The sequence below is a fragment of the Gouania willdenowi genome, chromosome 11 (genome assembly GCF_900634775.1).
Source record: "Gouania willdenowi chromosome 11, fGouWil2.1, whole genome shotgun sequence".
Lineage (NCBI taxonomy): Eukaryota > Metazoa > Chordata > Actinopteri > Blenniiformes > Gobiesocidae > Gouania > Gouania willdenowi.
The window spans coordinates 3,123,831-3,142,735 of NC_041054.1; the positions used below are offsets into that span (position 1 = coordinate 3,123,831).

Consider the following 18,905-nt stretch of genomic DNA (forward strand, 5'->3'; position numbering starts at 1 on the left):
AGTCAGGCAGCGTCTTTGCTTTAAATAATACTTTAATAAATAGCTGCATTATATACATTTTAATGTGATTTTGTCATTTATTAACTATTTTATTTATTATTATGCTGCCAAAACATTATAGATTATCAGTTCTCTGAATTTCTAGTTCTTTAGGTCAGAGGTTCTAAACTCAAACTGGATGGTCGTCAATGGATGCACTGGTGAACAAACATTTTTAAGGCACAGAAAAAGTGCAAGGCATAAGTAAAAAACATTCTTTTTTTTTTTTTACACACAAAAAGAAATGTGAAAATACTACAAGCGTTCTTATTAACTCCTGGTATATCAAAGTCACTAAAAACACAATTTAACACATTATTCCATTATGTTTTGCCAATTGATCGCGATATTTCACCGCACGATTATCGTATCGATCCAAAAAAAATGTCAAACTTTATTTATTTTTTCATCATTTGAGTTTCAATTTGTTTAAATCATTGATTTCAATTTATAGTTTAAGGCTATTACTTAATTTACCAATTTCTTATTACCTTCTTTTTCTGATTTTAACTGTTTTTCTATGCCTCTGTTGACTTGAACTGAAATACGTTTTAGTGCATCTTCTTAATATTTTCATACCCTTATTAATGTAATTTTTGGTGTTAAATCAAAACTAATGTGAAAAATTCATGATTAAAAATCCCCAGCATTGGCACTAACTTTCTCACCTGCTTCTAAAATCAAACCATAAAGTACAGAAAGGAAATTCTAAGTGATTTTTAACATTTTTGTAGTTTATTACTGGCGGTGGCGCTGTTTAAATGTAACATAATTGTCTTATTGTCCTTTGTAGAAAAGGTCAAGGGGCCACATTTAGAAAGTTCCCATATTGAGGTGCCTCAGTGAATTAAGACGAGAAAATAAATGGGGTCAGAATTGTCTTTTCTATTTGGAGTGGATCTACCGTCCAATGAAGCATGTGGGAAAAAGATGTCAAATAAAGAGGAGGCCGTCCCCTCTCTGGCAGCAAAGCCTCGTACACAGAAGGCTTTCATGTGACGCACCACACTTAGAAAAACAGCTGAACATAACATCTCTGCTGCTCAAATAAAGAAACGGCTCTGAAAAGGAGTGGGGGGTGGGGGGTGGTTGTATAAAGAGGGGGGACATTCCTCCACTGCATGATTCCCCCACTGAACCCGTTCCCCTGAGGACTGGGAGAGCTGGGACAGCAGTGTGCGGGGGGGGGGTCCTCACTGCATGGTTCATGCTTGAGCTATTGAGAAAAATGGCAGGTTTGCTTGGATTAAAATGAAGAAAAATTAAGAGTGAGAGCAGAGTGCATGCCTGAAGAGCAAAGGATCGCCTTCTGCTCCAACAATGGTCGAGACTCGCTGAGGATCAGATGAAGTCATTATTCATTCAGTCACGGGTGGAAAAAGGGACTCAATTACCTCAAACTAAAGATGCTATCAATGAATTAATGTGCTTTTTTCTTACTTTTTTAACTGCATTCATCTCCTGAGCATTAAAAGTGAAAGGCTTGATCTGATCTGCCTGTGTGGGAAACAGTGGGACGTGAATATTGATTCAGAAAGGGAGACAGGCAACAGTCAGCCCAGGTTTCCTCGACGTTTGTTTAAAAAATGCTGGCGCTGGTCATGCATATAACAGCAATCGTGTTTTATGCATCACCATAAATCAAAAGATGTCCAAACTCATTCAAAAAACACCTTAAAAGTGCTTTTATGATCAATTGTCAGACAGATTTGACGTAGTTCACTTAATATTTGATATTATTTTAGATTAATATTTGTTTTATGATTATTATTATTATTAGTCCACCGAAACGCCAAAGAAAGTTCCCCGTACATGCCGGAATATTGAGAGCTGAACAAATACAAAGTGTTACGAGTGTTAACGCATCACTAATAAACAAAAAAACATCTAAATTTAACCACGTTCATGTTAAATTTTCAGCTGGATGCGATGTATAGTATACAGTAAAATCTGATATTATTTATGATTAATATCTGTTTTATTGTTATTACGCCACCGGAACACCATAGAAACTTCCCTGTACATGTAAACATACAAGGTCATAAAAAATGTTCAGATTCTGATTAATACAAGGCAGCAAGGCACATTTTAAGTGAAAAAGTAATTTTGATCCATTAAACTCACGTATAAACATTTAATTTTGACATTTTGGAGATTTTCAGAGACCCTCCATTGTGCAAGTGACTACATTTCCTGTTAACTTCAAAATAAGAGTCCTATTTACAAAAGAGTTAAAAACTAATGGAAGACAAGAAGAGATGATTTTATTTTGATAAGGGTCCCAGGACATTTTTTATAGTCCACTCGCAATGCATCATGGGACTAGTGTGCCCACTGTGCATACTTCTAAAATGTCCCCATATAGTATACATCCAGGTATTTCTCACGTACTCACGTCTTTCCATCCATACTATGTAACGCACTACACAATCTTTTTGATGTCAGACTCAGACTGATGTTAGTGGACTAAACCTCTAATATTAAACGTGATGTTTTGATAGAGCGTAGAGTTAAAGTTGACCTCAGGTACACTTTAAATCACAAAAGTCAAGAAAATGAACTTCATCGATCTGTCAAAGCAGAATAAAAAAGTTTTTGAGTATTTGAACTCAAACTAAATAAATACAGGCTTTGATCAGCCTTTTGTTCAATGACATTGTTGTGTCTTTTCACTCTGACCACGCTCTGTCTTAACAAAACTGTGACAGCGAGTAAATCCATGTCTGACACTTGGTCAGATTGATCTAGTGCGGGCTTTGTCCTGGCCAGTGTCACAACAGATTATATGAGGCCAAAACGTTCCGGCGCCTTTAGCCGCACTGTATCGACTTTCTCCTCCAATCTCCAGCCTCCATATTGGCACTCCTGACATCATCTCCTTGAAATATTGAATTCCTGTGAGAGGCCGAGCTGACACAAAACACCGGCCGCGGCAGCGTTCCTAATAAAAGATCAAAACGACAACGGAGGGGAAGCAGCTTCATAGAGCAGCTGGAGGTGATGGCCACCTTTGTGCTTTAAAGTCATGCCCTTAAGCAAGGCATCGCATCAGACACCCTGCTGTTCCCAGGCTCTACGGGTTAGCCCCACTCTACAGAAGTCCACAGGTGAAATCTCATATTTAGCATCAGATTTTCATTAATCTCCTCAATCTGCAGGACAAAACGCTCAATGGGGATTCCGTGAGATCAACTAAAAAGTGCCGAAAATGTCATTTGAATGTGCAGATAATTCCCTTTTTGTTAATTAGTAACCAGTGCTGACCTTTTGCATTGACTGGTTCCAACTTTATCTGGAAAGTCAAGGTTAAAGAAGCACCTTGTCGCAGTGATTGATTAGTGATCGGCTGAAAGGAGGGAGGGGGAGAAAGACGGTACCGCTGTGTGGAAGGAATTATTCATCTTCAATTCCAGACGTTTTTATTTAATGCACCTTTTTTCCCCTCCATGAATGGCAACAAAAAGCAGCGAGCCTTCACCTTGTTCTTGGCGTGGGACGTGTTGAGAACACTCCTGGTCTCTTTGCCGGTGTAGATCACCACCCCGATCACTGTGCCTGCCAACCACAGAGACAAGGAAAGTAATGCTGCTCATTAACCGGGCCTCACTCAGACTATCTCACACACACGCACGTGCACGCACACGCACACACGCACACAGTGGTCGAGTAAGATGAACTGCATGAGAGGAAACACAATAAGGCTGCTGAGCCCAGGCCGTTTTGTCTCGTTGCCACTCAAGCCAACAGACACTTTAATATGTCTCCGCTGCCCAATGGACGCTCATAAAACCAGATCAATAACCCCGCCATCTTTATTTGCCAATTCGTTACGGTGGCCTTATTACAAAAGGATTAATGGGTCATTAATATTTAATGAGCTTAATGGGAAAGCAAAGGCACCAAATAAAATGAAGAAAACTATAAAAATGTTGAAGAGTACAAACTTGTTAGGTGTTTAGAGTTAAAAAAACAGATGCAACTCTGCAATATGTGCAGCTGAAAACACTCACAGACGTCTGAAAACAAGTGCACCTTAATGACTGAGGAGTCTGTAAAGAAAGACACCATCTGGCTGTAAGAATAGAGCTTTGTTTGACTTTGTCAAAAATTTAGAACTCTCTGAAACACTTGATATAAATGCTGCAGAGGGCTACGGCATGACGGAGCAGTTATCAGAATCAGAAGTACTTTATTTATCACAGGGGGAAATTACTTGTGTTACAGAGGCTCAAGAAACATTATAAATAAAAAGAATAAACACTGAACTAAAAAGATAATAATTGAGTGATAGACTTAATTAAATATGGATTAAATACAAGTGCAGACATTACAGTAGAAAAAAATAAAATAAGATAAATAATAATACAAATATATAGAGCAATCAAAGCTATACGCAGGTGTGTTGCATATGCATGCGGTGGAAATTGCCACATTGACTTTAATGGAAACATATCATCAGCTCCGTTGCTGTTGCGCAACAGTTACGCATCCAGTGGAAATTGGGGGTAAATTTGTGTCAGAGGCCAAAAAATTAAGCACCATTCATTTTTAAAATGTAGCCCTTTACAACCCATTAAATGATTAATCATAATATCACTGTTACAGCAGCACAGTGCGTCTGCAGAGGACGTTTGTACATTATCAAATGTTCTCTTTAGTATTTATGTGATCTGTTAGTTTAGGATACGTGAAGAGCTTTGCGAATGGAAATTACATTTTTTTTTTTTTTAAATATACCCAAGATGATATCTGCCAATCACCTACCAGATGCAACGACCGTGCTGGCCCAGAGACTGTTTTCGATGCTAAGGCTCTCGTGTATTTGTGGATCTGAGTCTTCCTAAAGCAGGAGGAAAAGAAGAAACCATTAAAACTTCTCAAGTTCTGGTTTTGGTTTTCTCAACCAGACCTACCCAAGGTCGTCACACGTCATCTGACTGGATCAGGATCAAGCGAAGGGATTATATTTCATTGTTTTCGTTGGTCCTCCATTTTTGTTGTCACTGTGTTTGTTTTTGGTGCATGTACGCTGATGAGTTATTTTCCAAGTTTTACACTGTAATCCCCAATAGGAAACTCAGTTTAGGACCTGCCTTTTCCCCTCTCCCTTTTCTTCCGTTTTCCCACTTTTCATGTGTCGACCTACAGGTCTCCCGTCCCTGTCCCTCCATGTTATATGTGATTGTCTTTTCATGTTCTTGGATGGAATGAAACTCTGCTAATAGCCCCACGGGGATGAATCAAGTTTTCTGATTCTGTTATTGGATTTCCAACATGAATTACATTCAACAAGCATCAGAAGCTGACAACTCTGATAAACTATGGACAGGATAAAAACACAGTTATAGTTAGTTTAGGATGCATATACAGCAGCTATCAGTGAAAAAAGGATACATTTACTTTGATTATCAAACAACACGATGCAACTACACCAAAACAGAATAGAACATTGTGTCTAAACCCCCCCCCCCAGTGATGTCATCAAGTCTTAGGCCATGACTCAGCAATTTTCTTGTAGTTTTGTTGGGGAACATGTGTGTATCTTTATAAATCACTGAGGTTTCAAAGAGCCCCAATGTACAGTTGCTTTTCGCTTCCAGGTAGGGGTGTAAGACAAAATCCATTTGACAATATATCACAATATTTCACCGCGTGATAATCAAAAAATGTCCAAATCAATTTTATTTTATCATGTTTTTAAATGAAATATTTTTTTTATTGCGCTGACGTTTGGATAGCACGTAATGTATGTGGTTACTTTTTTAAAAGAATTTAAGAACTGAACAGAATCAGAATGTGTTGTAGAAGCAGAAGTTAATTTTTGGGGAAACATAGACATACCACTTGTTTTTGATATTCTACTTGAAGTACCGTTAGTTAAAGTTTTCTTTTTCTCAGAAGTTTAAAATAAAATGAAATAAATTGCATTTCAAACCGTTTTGTACTTGTAAACTTTAAAGGTAACATTTTTAATTAGTGATTTCATGATATATCGTGATGTATATTGTATTGTTTAGTATCGGGATATATCAGAATATATTGCATCGTGACATGCAAATTGTGAATCGTATCATGCCGTCAGATTCATGGCAATGCACACCGCTACTTCCAGGGTCATTTTGGATGTTTATATGTCAAATAAAATGTTGAATACTCACTTTGAAACTAATGTTTACTTCCACTGAACTTAATGAAGTTTAGCTGCTTTATGTATAACACCTAATTAAAACACAGGAGATATTTTTAGAATGAACCTGAACAAAGAAGAGAAAAGATGAGTCGCTGAACGCTAACCATCACTTTAAGATTAAACATAAATATAAGCTGTAGCTCATCCGTTTCATTTTTTTAAACAGTGTATAAAGTGCATCGTGTCCCTGGAGAGCCTCCCGTTTCAAACCTGACTTCACGTCGCTTTCCTGAATAAATACCAGATCTGAAACCGTCTGGAGTCAGAAGCGCAGGGCCGAGGGTCGGGTTACGGCTCAGGTTTCTTCCCTGATATGATAATTATGATACCCAAGCAGCCACATCCTGTCAATCCACTTAGACGTGAGACGAGAGGCACAAAAATGTCCGGCTGAGGAATCCCTGACCGCTCTGACATTGGAATCTAACGCAAAAAAAAAAAAGGTTTTAATACAGACTGCAGCAACAAAGCCTCCATATCCGTGTCAAGGACGGAGGAAGAAAAAAGAAAGATCCTCATAAATAGGTGAGTTCATTTGCTACGGATCTGTGGGAACCCATTTTTTCCTCCCATCCTGCTCAGACTAAAAGCACACGCTCGGCAAAGGAAGGCCGCTGAGGATGAATGAGCGCAGGAAGTGCCCGCTCACTAAGCCTGGTGTGTGGCCAAGAGTGAAGACGGACCACAAAGCGCGTCTTTGTGCAGGGGCTCTCCTCTCTGTGGGGGCTGCGCTAATCTGCTATTAATAAAAAAAAAACACTTAGCAACAAGCAGGATGGGACGGTGGAGCCGGAGCTGCTGTGATGTAAGAGGCGGGCCCGCCGCAGATAACAAACGGGCCCAGACGAACACACTGGACCTCATTGTTGTCACTTGCCAATGCAAAGGTTGTGATACACGTCCAGTTTGTATAGGAATAAATATGTGTGTGTGTTTGAGATTGGATTAGCGGGTGATAAATGTGTCAGAGAGATACCGCACCCTGGTGAAGTTCCCCTCGAAGCTGTGGATGTCCAGCTGAGGCCTCTGAGCGTAGACGAAGGCTCGGATGGAGAAAAGGTCCTGTGACCAGGAAGAGAAGAAAAAATATCTTTAATTCAGGTGCAAACAAAAGCTCATTTAGCTCAGTTTCAGAAAGTAATTCATTCATTAAAAAAAAAGACAAAAAACGCAGGAGGAAAGGCAGGAGTTAACCCTGGAGTGAGTGTGTGTGTGTGTGTGCTTTATAGTTTAGTATTAAAATTAATTTCCTTACATTTTATTGATTTTAATGGAACATAAATTCCCACATTTGCCTTTAGACGTGCAAATATATGGTAATAATACAAATAATAATGATAATAATAACAACAACAAGAATAATACTAAATATATTTGTTTAAAAACAATCTAATACATTAAAATGAAATACTTTATATTACACAAGTCTGGAGTCCAAATAGTTAGGTAGTGCTTCCACATGTAATTCAAATTTATATAAAATAAATAAAATCAAATATATATATATATGTTTTTTTTTTTTTGTTTTTTATTAAACTGAATAAAAACTAAAATTAAAGTTAACAAATGTATTGAATTAAATAAAAAATAAATCTGAATCAAAGTTACATTATTACATATTTCAATTTGAAAATGTAAACGCAATGAGGGACAAGATGATAAGGTAAGAATACTTCAGACAAGACAAGATTATTGGGAAAAAAACAACTAAAAAAGAAAACAACCACTTAAGGATATAAGCAGCTGCTTTAAAATAGGATGCATATACTGTATTACAAAACAGCTTAAGAATCTAAACAAGACAACTAGGGGTGGGAACCTCTGGGTACCTCACGATACGATACACAACTCACGATAACGATTATCTCATATGGCGATGCTGCGATTATCGATATATTGGTCAGAAATCAGTCTACGATAATCTATGACATAAGAAAAAAAAATTAAGTGAAAAAATACAATTTTTATTTTATATCTCTGAAAGACAAATTGAAAAAGTGTCCTATGAACAGTGACACTACTTTAGTACAACATTTCTGTAAATAAGTGTCAACATACCAATGTAAATGAATAAGTATCTTTAATAGTGCTTTCTGTAAAAAATAAATAGGGTCTTTCTTACCAGTGACACCATTATAGTGCAATATTCCACTAAGCCAATACAGTGACAACATTTCTGTGAAGACGTACCTGCATATATTAGTGAAAAACCAGAAAAGGTTTCGAAAATAATAAATCAAATGTTAAAATTTTTTTTTACAAATTTTAATTTAAAAAAATTGATACTTAGCGCAAGCATATTGATAAACGATCATGCGAAAAAATATTGCGATACATCGCCATATCGTCACACTCCTAAAGACAACACACATTAAGACAAGCTGAATAAGACAAAACAGAACAGATTTACCAATATAAGACAAAAACATGAGATATGATGGGATCCTCAGAGATAAAATGACATGTATTTGATATTTCTGTTACAGTAGAAGTTCATCTGTATTTTATTTTCCTTAAAGCCGAACATCAACAGGATGTAACAGAAAGTAAAGAAGCCTCCTGAAACGTTATAGGTTCACTCCATCATTCAATGACTGATAAATGTTTCATTCTCTGATTAGATTAAGTGGAAACTTCACTTCTTTAGTGTTTAATTCTGAATCCCAGCCCCAGCATCATTAATGGATTTAGTTTGTGAAGAAAGGAACATTTGCTACTGTAAAGGCCTCCCTACCCCGACGGCTGGCAGGCGCTGAGTGCAGCACACCGCCACTTTCAGCTTCCAGTCCGTCTCTCCGTCCAGCTGGTCTGTTCTGATGAAACACGCACCTGCAATAAAAACAGGAAAAATTCACACATTTAACCGCAAACATAACGGAGTGAATAAAAGTCGTACCCTGCCAAACAGAACATCAGTTTTAGAAATTATAAACTGAATAAGAATTCAAAGTTGTGATAGTATTACAAAAAAACCTTGTATCTGAAGTAGGATGTTCTATTTAAACAGACGTTAAAGGTCAAATGAAATGTTTACCATTTCAACTTTTGTCATTTTCCAGAGTAAAACTATTAGTGCGTGCATGGGATTTTAAAAACCACAGAAATTGGTCTCTCGCTCCATGCGGAGTCTGCACCGGTCCGTCATTGTAAAAAGGGAGCTGAGCCAAAAAGCGAAGCTCTCGATTTACAGGTCGGTCTACGTTCCAACCCTCACCTATGGTCATGAACTTTGGGTCATGACCGAAAGAACAAGATCACGGGTACAAGCGGCCGAAATGAGTTTCCTCCGTAGGGTGTCTGGGCTCTCCCTTAGAGATAGGGTGAGAAGCTCAGTCATTCGGGAGGGGCTCAAAGTAGAGTCGCTGCTCCTCCGCATCGAGAAGAGCCAGATGTGGTGGCTCGGGCACCTAATTAGGATGCCCCCTGAACGCCTCCCTAGTGAGGCGTTCAGGGCACGTCCCTCTGGAAGGAGGCCCCGGGGAAGACCCAGGACGCGCTGGAGAGACTATGTCTCTCGGCTGGCCTGGGAACGTCTCGGGGTCCCCCCGAAAGAGCTGGAGGAAGTGGCCGGGGAGAGGGAAGTCTGGGCCTCCCTACTGAGGATGCTGCCCCCAAATAAATATACAAATAAATTTGCCTTGCCTTGCCTTGGATGGACAGAAATTGGTGAAAAGTTGCAAATTAGAGTGGCCAAAAACAGACCGGAAAAAGTGGTTAAAAAAGGGTTCAAAGTGTTAAAACGGACAGAAAGGGGGCGGTTGGGGAAATATAATTTGTAAGGTAGGAACAATTAGTTTAAACTGGCAAATAATTAGAATGAGAAATTGTGAATATGGTTAAATTGACAAAATAAGTAAAGAGAGGTTAAAAGACAATAATGGGTCTACATATGTGACATTAGGAGGGAGAAGTGTTGGAAAGGCTTTATAAGTGCCAAAAATGTCTTGAAAGTAGGAAAAATGTGCAGAAAATGTATTGAAATTTGATGGAGAATTGGCAGAAATTGGAGTAATGTGGCAAAAATACTTTCAAAAAGTAATGAAAGTAGGTTAAAATGAGTCAAGTTTGGTGTAGTTGTAGGAAAAGGGTAAAAAAATAAGCAAAAATGAGTCTAAATTGTTTAGAAAATAAATAAAAAGAGATAAAAAAAACAAAACAGTGAATAATCATTCTTATCAAATTGCCTTCTTGATATGAAACTAAGTACTTGTACAAAAACACAGGGTTTGTATCCAAGTGCCAATCCACCGGGCTGCTAAAAACAGCACTGTGGGCCAGGTTATTGATCGGAGGTAATATTCCATATGAAGCTGATAGATGAGAGCGGCTACCTGACAGAGAGGCTAAAGGCCAGCTGTAAACTGTGCCCGGGGGTTAAGTATGATGGAAAGCATCAACACAAAGAGGATGATTCATGCTTGGCCGCTGCAGCAGTGGCAGCTTGCATGTGCGAGAATGTGAAAGACAAAATATACGAGCGCGATGTGCGAAGGAGGAGGAGGGAGTGTGGGTGTGTGTGAGGGCAAAAAAAAAAAGACATCAAACACTCCCTGTCAGGATATTGACACATGTTAGATTGATGGAAATGATGTCCTCCGAACATTTCCTCCCGCTGCTCCTTGAAAGGAGCCAGAATCTGACGCAGCTCATTGATTAATTGGAGTTTTCCTCATCAGTTACTTGAACAATGTGCAGTAAATCATATCAATGACGGGGTGACTTGATGGGATGATGTGGAAGTGTAAGGAAAAGTCACAGTTTGCTTTAGAGCCACGGGGCAAATAAAGTTCAGCATCCTGCTCGTGTTTACGGGCGGTTTATCATCATTACTACAGGGACACGAGCAGCTCGCTTATGAAATGTTTACTTGGGGAAAGAATAACAGTTTTTGCCTCCATGACTGTAAAAAGTAAATGGAAACACCCACACAAAGAACACCCCCTGCGTTCCATAGTCCCATGGGCTGCACCAATAAAACAACCAGGCTTCTCATGACTGGGTATGGGACAGTGGCTGGGAAAAAAAATATCACTTGGGAGGCTGAGAATCCACCAAAGGAAAAAGAGGATGTTTGAAGGAGTGGAGGAAATATTGACCAGTAGTTCTTATGAAAAAACTAGTCAAATCAGTCGAGACACAGACACCCTGAGAATAGAAGTCCTTTTGGGTGTTAGACCTTCAAACAGTCTGTGATTATTTGCTAATTTCAGCCATCGGAGCACCAGCCTCGAGGCTCAAACATACTCGGGCAGACTCTGCGCACAACGAACTCTGCACAGACTGTCCGCCCTCCTCAGAGCTTACATACCCGGGCGCTCCGCCGTGTAGTAGTTTCTAATAAAATCCTACATATCCCATGATTCGTAGCACTTCTCTGTAGTCCTGTTGCTCGTTTGCAAGCTTCTACAAGAAGTCCGTGCAAGTATGTTTGAGCCTTCACACTGTTTAAGGGAGAGCTCTTCTTCTCTGCTTCATTGTCTACTACCAAACCACAGAGTTGGAACTGTCGCCCTCTGAGGTTATAGAATACTCTTCAGCTCACAACTGTTTTTATACTCTTTCGGTTTAGATGAACTTTTCCTGATTATTGAGAGCAGTGTTTCTCAAATGGGGATACGTACCCCCTACGTGATGGAAGTACAGGGGATATATGAGAGAGAGAGAGAGAGAGAGAGAGAGAAGGAGGGAAATTAACAATTAAAGTGTCAGCCTTGATCCCTACCCCAGCATGAGATGACAGGAAAGGATAAAAACTACAAATCAGTGTTTTTCAACCTTGGGGTTGAGACCCCAGGTGGGGTCACCTGGAGTTTAAATGGGGTCGCCTGGAATTTCTGAAAAATTAAGTTAGATTTTTGAAATTTTGTAATTTGTATTGTTTTTTTTTAATTAAAAAAACACAATCTAAAAAAAAAAAAACATTTCTATGTTTGAACACAGTTCAACTAAAATGCTGTAAAAAAAATGTGTACATATATCTGCGCTCAAACATGATCGAAAATAAATTCTAGAAAAAAATTCCTTGGGGTCGGCATAAGTTCTTGATATTAAAATGAGGTCACGATCCAAAAAAGGCTGGGAACCACTGCACTAAATACTGTTTATATCCACTTATTCTTTAAAATGTGTTTTATCACTTGTTCATTCCATCATTATGTTGTATGTTTGTTTTTAAATAGTTTTCTGAGCAAATTGTTGTAGTTGGACAAAGGGGGTACTTGGATTCAGAAATAAGAAAAAGGGGGTACTTGAGCAAAAAAAGTTTGAGAACCACTGATTTAGAGCAACCAAAACCAACACAAGTTGGTATTTTGAGCAAAAAATCTGCTAAATGATCTAAAAATCATGCTGAATGTTTCACTCCAATAGGAAACAATGGGATGTTTACAGGCAGTGGGGCCGTGTGATGTCATCAAACACATGATTTCAAGATGGAGGAACACAAGCTCTAAAACCGTAAAGTAGGCCCATTTTAAAAAGTTATTAAAATGGAAACAGTGTAAAATAATTCCTTTTTTAAGCATAGATCTTCTAATAAGCACATTTTAATGGTTTTAGGCCACATTTCTGCAGCTTTGATCGTGCAAGTTACTGCATTTCAAACACAAAGGAAACAAGATATAGAGCGAAATGACATATTCCCACCACCTTAAAATATTCCTACATCACAAAAAAAACTATCAATTGGGAACATTTTGTTTTTAACTTTAATGTCATACTGTATATACATACACTTAGATTACTTTATTTCTTGAGATTGTTTTTAATCATGTGCATGTTCAGGTTCCTCTAAATTAATTTAAGTTTAATCTGCATCATATTAATAAAAAAACAACATGATTACCAGTTTTCTCTGAAGTCCTGAGGAAAATCATGTCGGCAGGAATTCTTTGGTTCTAAAGGAAAAAAGGTGAAATAAATGAATACTGTTTATTGTCAGAGTGAACGGGGGGGGCAGAAGTGTGCTACAGAATGTGTAACAGAGCTGGTTTTCCAGAGCAAACATTTCTAAGTAATGTCACAACAGAGCTGACATTTTAATATCTATAATGAGCAGAGATGCTACGGCTAACATGCAACTAATGTCTATGAGGAGGAAATAACAAAGCCTTTAGAATCAGTTCCTGTTAAAATGTTTACTACTTTAATAATGAAAGTACGTATGTATGCTAGTGCGATGGGTTTTAACTGATTTTTAATGCTTATTTATTGCATTTTTATAATTGCGTTGGCACTGGGTGGCACTTCTAGAGCAAACCATTCTAATGCTGCCAGTAAAAAGCTGTTTACCTTCTCAACAATGATCAGGTCTCCAACTTGTATGTCTGAACTTTTCACTTGGATTTTACCTGAAAAAAAGGAGACGAGAGGACAATATTAAAAAAACCTAAAAATTCACAGACATGAGACTTAATGGGCTTTGATAGAAACACAGTTATTGACTCCAGACTCTTAAAAATGACACTAAACCCTTAAAATCACAGCTTAGACTCTGCTTTGGCTCTTCTTGGTTTATCATCCACTGTGGAAACATTACCTTAAAAGGCTCACTATCCATTATATGGCACTGATATCCACTAATGGTCTACGATAAGCTGTTGGGTGTGAAAAGATATAGATGTGCTCTGATGTGACCAATCTTAGATCATCCCTGACAAATCCTGAGAAAAAAAAAAAATCAATGTCTTCACTGCCTGATTTCTGTTTGAGGAGTGTTTACAGTGGAGAGTCGTTCCATGTTCCATGATGAAGTGATGATACTTTGGTGTCATAACATGGGGCGACAGTAAAGCCATTATTAAGTGTCCCATGAGGGAGGACTAACCTCTCATTGTGAGTTTGCTGTAGAGCTGAGAGTTCATCTCTTTGTCCCGTCGAAAGCGTCGCACTTCGTCTACGGCCTCGCGCATCATCGTTACGGCCATAACGAAAGCCTGAGAATCAACAAAACGTTTAATGAACATCACATACTGTAAACACTTACGTGTAGATCTATATGTATATATTTACCCTGAGGTGTGGGGTGGTGGGAGATTGAGGGTTGTGAGCAAAATTGTCTTTTTGTCAGTATTGGTTGTTTTATGTTTGGTAATTTGCTTTATGTGAAATGTTATATGTTCTTGGTCCCCCTTGAAAACGACATGTTACATCTCAAGGGTCTTTCCACAAATACATTTCAAATAAAAAAGAAGACTCACAGAAGGAAAACACACTTATTTTGGAAATTAGGACGGACCTACAATTCTAATGGTTAGGGTGGCCTGAATGGTTAAATCGGACTAAAGTGAGGGACACGTTATACACAAAAAAATGTACAGAACAATAAATATATTTATTTTGTTTATTAATTCCTTCTGTTATATTTATGTATGCAATGCTATTTGTACCTTTTTCTTTGTTTTACATCACTGATCCTGTCTTAGATAATGTTCTATCTCAGCGGTGCCCAAATTATTTTCATTGAAGGGCCAAAAAGTAATCGCTGTGGAGAGCCAAGGGCCAAAACTAAACATTCAATGTGCAGTGCTTGAAATTACATAAGCCAAGAACATAACTGTGCAAAATAAACACGTTAAGAAGTTTTGATATTGAAGAACACTTTTCTTTATTGTGTTTCAAAGACATTTAGTCCAATATAAATTCAACAAAATGAAATACAACATACCCCACATACGACAAAAACTGTATTTTTCACTGCCTTGAACAATCCTTTAAAACTCAAGAAAAATATGTAATTGTAGATTAGCTTTAGATTTCTTTCTCTATTAAATCAGTGTACTGTATTACAATGAATTATGGTTGAAATAAAGATTATATAGAGTACTGTATAGAGTAGAGTACTATACAGAGCAGAATATGCTCCAAAAAATTTTTTAAAAAAATGAATAAATAAATAACATTTTCAAATATGGGCAGCGGGCCAAAACCAATCGCTTGCGGGCAGACTTTGGCCTTTGGGCCCCAAATTTGACGGCCCTGTTCTATGTAAAATTGACAAAATTCTGAATAAATAGTTCAATAATAATAATAATAATAGTAATAATAATAAAAGAAAGAGAAACCATCTCATTAGACGAATGAATAAATAAAAACCACAAGTTGAAAATCAACTAAAATATTAAATAAACTTAAACAAATAGAATCTTTTAAATTTAGAAAATAATGCCTCCAAATTAATTTGTTGTATTATATTCTGAATTATTTTTTTTAAAATACATATATTTAATGACTCAAAATTATAATAAAAATCTATAGAAATAAATCTATTCAGGAGCCACTAAATACTGTTTCATTCCACTTATTTACAAAATGAGATTCTTTAAAATGTGTGTTATCGCTATCCATCAATTTGCTCTAAAGTTGTTTATTCATAGTATTCATAGCAAAATGTTGTAGTCGGACAAAGGCGGTACTTGGATTCAGAAATTAAAAGAAAGAGGTATTTGGCCAAAAAAGAGAATCACTGATTTAAGACATTAAATAACCTAATCTGCATTAGTTGTTTTGTTTTTGGTTTTGTAATAGAGTTTGCATTTGTGTATTTACCAGAGGCGCCCAGTACGTGTACAGATATCCAATCTTCAGCGATGGCACAAACTGGGAACAGGCCACCACCAGGAAGTAGAGATTGAGGAAGAACTTAAACTGCTGGTAGAGAACCTGAGAGGAGACAGGACACATACGTACACACACACGTACACACACACATAAACACCATGAGGCGACAGGACACATTAGATCCAGAGCTAAACCAGTAAACCTCCCAGTCCTCCCACTACGTACTCGTCCAGTCATCTAAGGTCAAATTTTGACTAATGTTTGCAATAATGAGATTCTAGATTCTAGTCACAGACTATCAGAGACAATGGGATCAATGAGGGACGCTCTGCAGTTAATGAACCTCCTGACCTTTTGGGAGAAATCCTGCACTGCTCAACTTCATTTGTGTGTATTTAATAATTCAAAGTGGAAGGAGAGAAACGGGCCTCTTCCTTCGCCATCGATGGCAATATCTACGTCTCTAATGGACAGTTGACATTTTATGTTCCAGGGCTGAAATAGAGGCTCTTAATCACGGAGCCGTTTGCTTTTTAATAAGTAACTGTGACGGAGCCCTAATGTAAGGCCCTCACTTAATGACAGACTGGTTAACAGTACGACTCTGTTAATCCATGAACTAACGCAGCACACACATACACACGCACACAGTAATGAACACGGGCTCACCCCAGGCACAAAGGTGAAGAAGTTGTACTTCTGGTTTTTGATGGCGTTTTTCGGGTGCTTCTCCTCACACTTCTCAGGACAGCCGAGCCAAACCGTCCTGGCCTTCAGCTCCTTCCTCCTCCAACAGATGTGTGAAAGGCAGTCGCAGCAGCTGGAAAAAAACATGATTTTATGATAATATTATGGAACAGAATATTTATGACAAATTACAAATATTTTTTACTTGTTTTTATTTATACAATGACAGAGTACAAATCACATCATACAATTATTTAATATTATTCATGTAGTACAGTCAAATAGTATCCTTTACAATTATTCCATATCTCCATACATGTAAATACAGACAACCAGGATCCACTGCTGTTCATTAATGCCGACCCAAGTAGAATCTGTCTGCTGCAAAGAACTGGTGTTCTTGTCAGAAATGGTTGAAGGTTTGGTTTAATGGTTTAAGTCTGGATTTTTTGCTCTTCTTCTCTTCTTCATGGCGTCTATGAAACAGCAGAGTTGGAACTGTCGCCCCCTGTGGCCACAGATTTTTTTCAGCTCATGGACATCTTGATATCTCAAAATGGTGATAACAATGGTGTGATACAAATCTCAATATTTTTAGCTCAATGAAGTCGGAGCAGAAAGACAATTCTGGGTTAAATTTGCTGATGAAAAATGCCACACGGGCACATTTATTAACAAACAGCTGCACATCATGTGCCACTTTTTGGCTTTTTCTCCTCTAAGGGACAGCACGTGTGAGTGAGTTCTGTAGTGTGGCTTGTTTAGGGGAAGGTCTGGGTTAGGACGCACTCAGTGATCCATATAACTGTGCTTTTCATGCTGTTCTGAGAAGCAGAAAAAGCACTGACTCATAAAACCAGTATCTTTATACAAGATAAGGTCTAAAAATATAAACCGATTTCGGAAATATATTGTCCAGCCCGAGCCACTATCAGCGTTTTCTACAGATCCACGCATGCCTACAGCTGAACAAGGAAGTCTACGTTACCATGGCAACCATTCAATGCCTTTGACCTCATCAAACTAGTGTGAGTTATGTGAATGGAACACTTACTTGTGTAATCAGAATTAAAATCAGAAGTAATTATTTATTCCAGGGGGGAAATTTCTTTCATTACAGAGGCTCAATAAATATTACAATAAAAATAATAAACACTGAACAAAGAAAGAAAGAGAAAGAAAAACGTACATTATTAAGTAAAAAACAGTAAATTAAGTAAGGATAAAACACAAGTGCACACATTACAGTCCAAACAAATAAAAATAAGATAAATAATAATAATGTACAAACATAATATAGAAATATACAACAATCAAAGCTGTCAGATTATAGTGTTGAATTGTAAAAGTTTGATCTCCACAGGCAGGAATGAAATCCTGTTGTCACGAGTTTAAAGGGCTTTTTATTGCATCTGCAGCTTTTAAATATTCCCTCATTCCCACAGAACAGTCTTTAAGCTGAACCGTCTTTGTCATTTGGTTTGAGTAACTCTTTAGGAGTTACTCTATTCTCACACATTTAAAGTAGCGCCCACCAAAATAATATCGCAGCAGCTGCTGAAAAGATGCACTTATGAGATTATTTTCTGCAGAATGTCTCCCTGCTCTTGTTCTTGACCTTTAATCAGCTCAGCGTTTCCTCTATAAGCAGATATTTCAAGATCTCTGATGAGATGTGTTCAAATTTGATGTTTAACTTTGGAAAAACTCTTTGACTTTCGCTCAACCTGGTGACGGAGGGTTTATCTGCCATATCGGATATCAAAGGCAAACAGTAGCAGAGTGCGGCAGCTAATTTTAATGAGTGTGACCTGCGCTGGCACCTGAGGGGAAACGGGCCACGGCGGTGTAGCGCTGTATGCCGTCATGCTGAGCGACTTGGCCGTTACACTTTTTAGGCAAGTTGGCAAAACAGAAAACTAAATAAATCCACTTTGGTTGAAAAAGTCTTGTTTGCGTTGGCCTCCGCGTTCCCGCTCTCTGCGCACAGCCAGCGCAGATCCATAAGACCGATTATTTGAGCAAATGAATACTATTTAAATAATAAGGCATTTGAACAGTCGGGGGGTTTATTCAGCGTGAATTATTTGTGCTTTATAATCCCACACTATGCACACATAAAATTACTGGAAAGTATCAAACTAGTCAGCTGTGAAAAATCCAATTTGTTCATTAGTGCGGAGGTGGGTGTGTGTGGGGGGGGGGGATCAATATGCAGCTTTATTGGGAAATGCATCACCCACAACCCAAAGTGAAGAGCTTATGAAGCACACACACATACACACACAGTCCTTTACAGGCATAAACAAACAGCGTCTTTAGAGGGCGCCGCCTGTCACATGAATCATTACAGGGATAAATCGCTCCGCTCACTTTGACCTGAAAATCTTCTTGGATTGATGGAGCGCGTCAAAGAAAATCTACAGGAAAC

General features: G+C 38.1%; 1 protein-coding gene across 4 annotated transcripts in view; it reads right to left on the reverse strand.

Moving 5' to 3' along the window:
- Positions 1-18,905, reverse strand: part of atp9b (ATPase phospholipid transporting 9B) — a 44,569-nt gene that overhangs the window by 21,495 nt on the left and 4,169 nt on the right. For all 4 annotated transcript variants that reach the window (XM_028461147.1, XM_028461148.1, XM_028461145.1 and 1 more), the window contains 9 exons: positions 16,457-16,607; positions 15,776-15,889; positions 14,055-14,163; positions 13,520-13,578; positions 13,074-13,125; positions 8,964-9,058; positions 7,211-7,291; positions 4,804-4,879; positions 3,518-3,594 (listed from right to left, as the gene is read on the reverse strand). In XM_028461147.1, the coding sequence (XP_028316948.1) occupies positions 3,518-3,594; positions 4,804-4,879; positions 7,211-7,291; positions 8,964-9,058; positions 13,074-13,125; positions 13,520-13,578; positions 14,055-14,163; positions 15,776-15,889; positions 16,457-16,607 (814 nt within the window). The remainder of the gene's footprint in view (positions 1-3,517; positions 3,595-4,803; positions 4,880-7,210; positions 7,292-8,963; positions 9,059-13,073; positions 13,126-13,519; positions 13,579-14,054; positions 14,164-15,775; positions 15,890-16,456; positions 16,608-18,905) is intronic.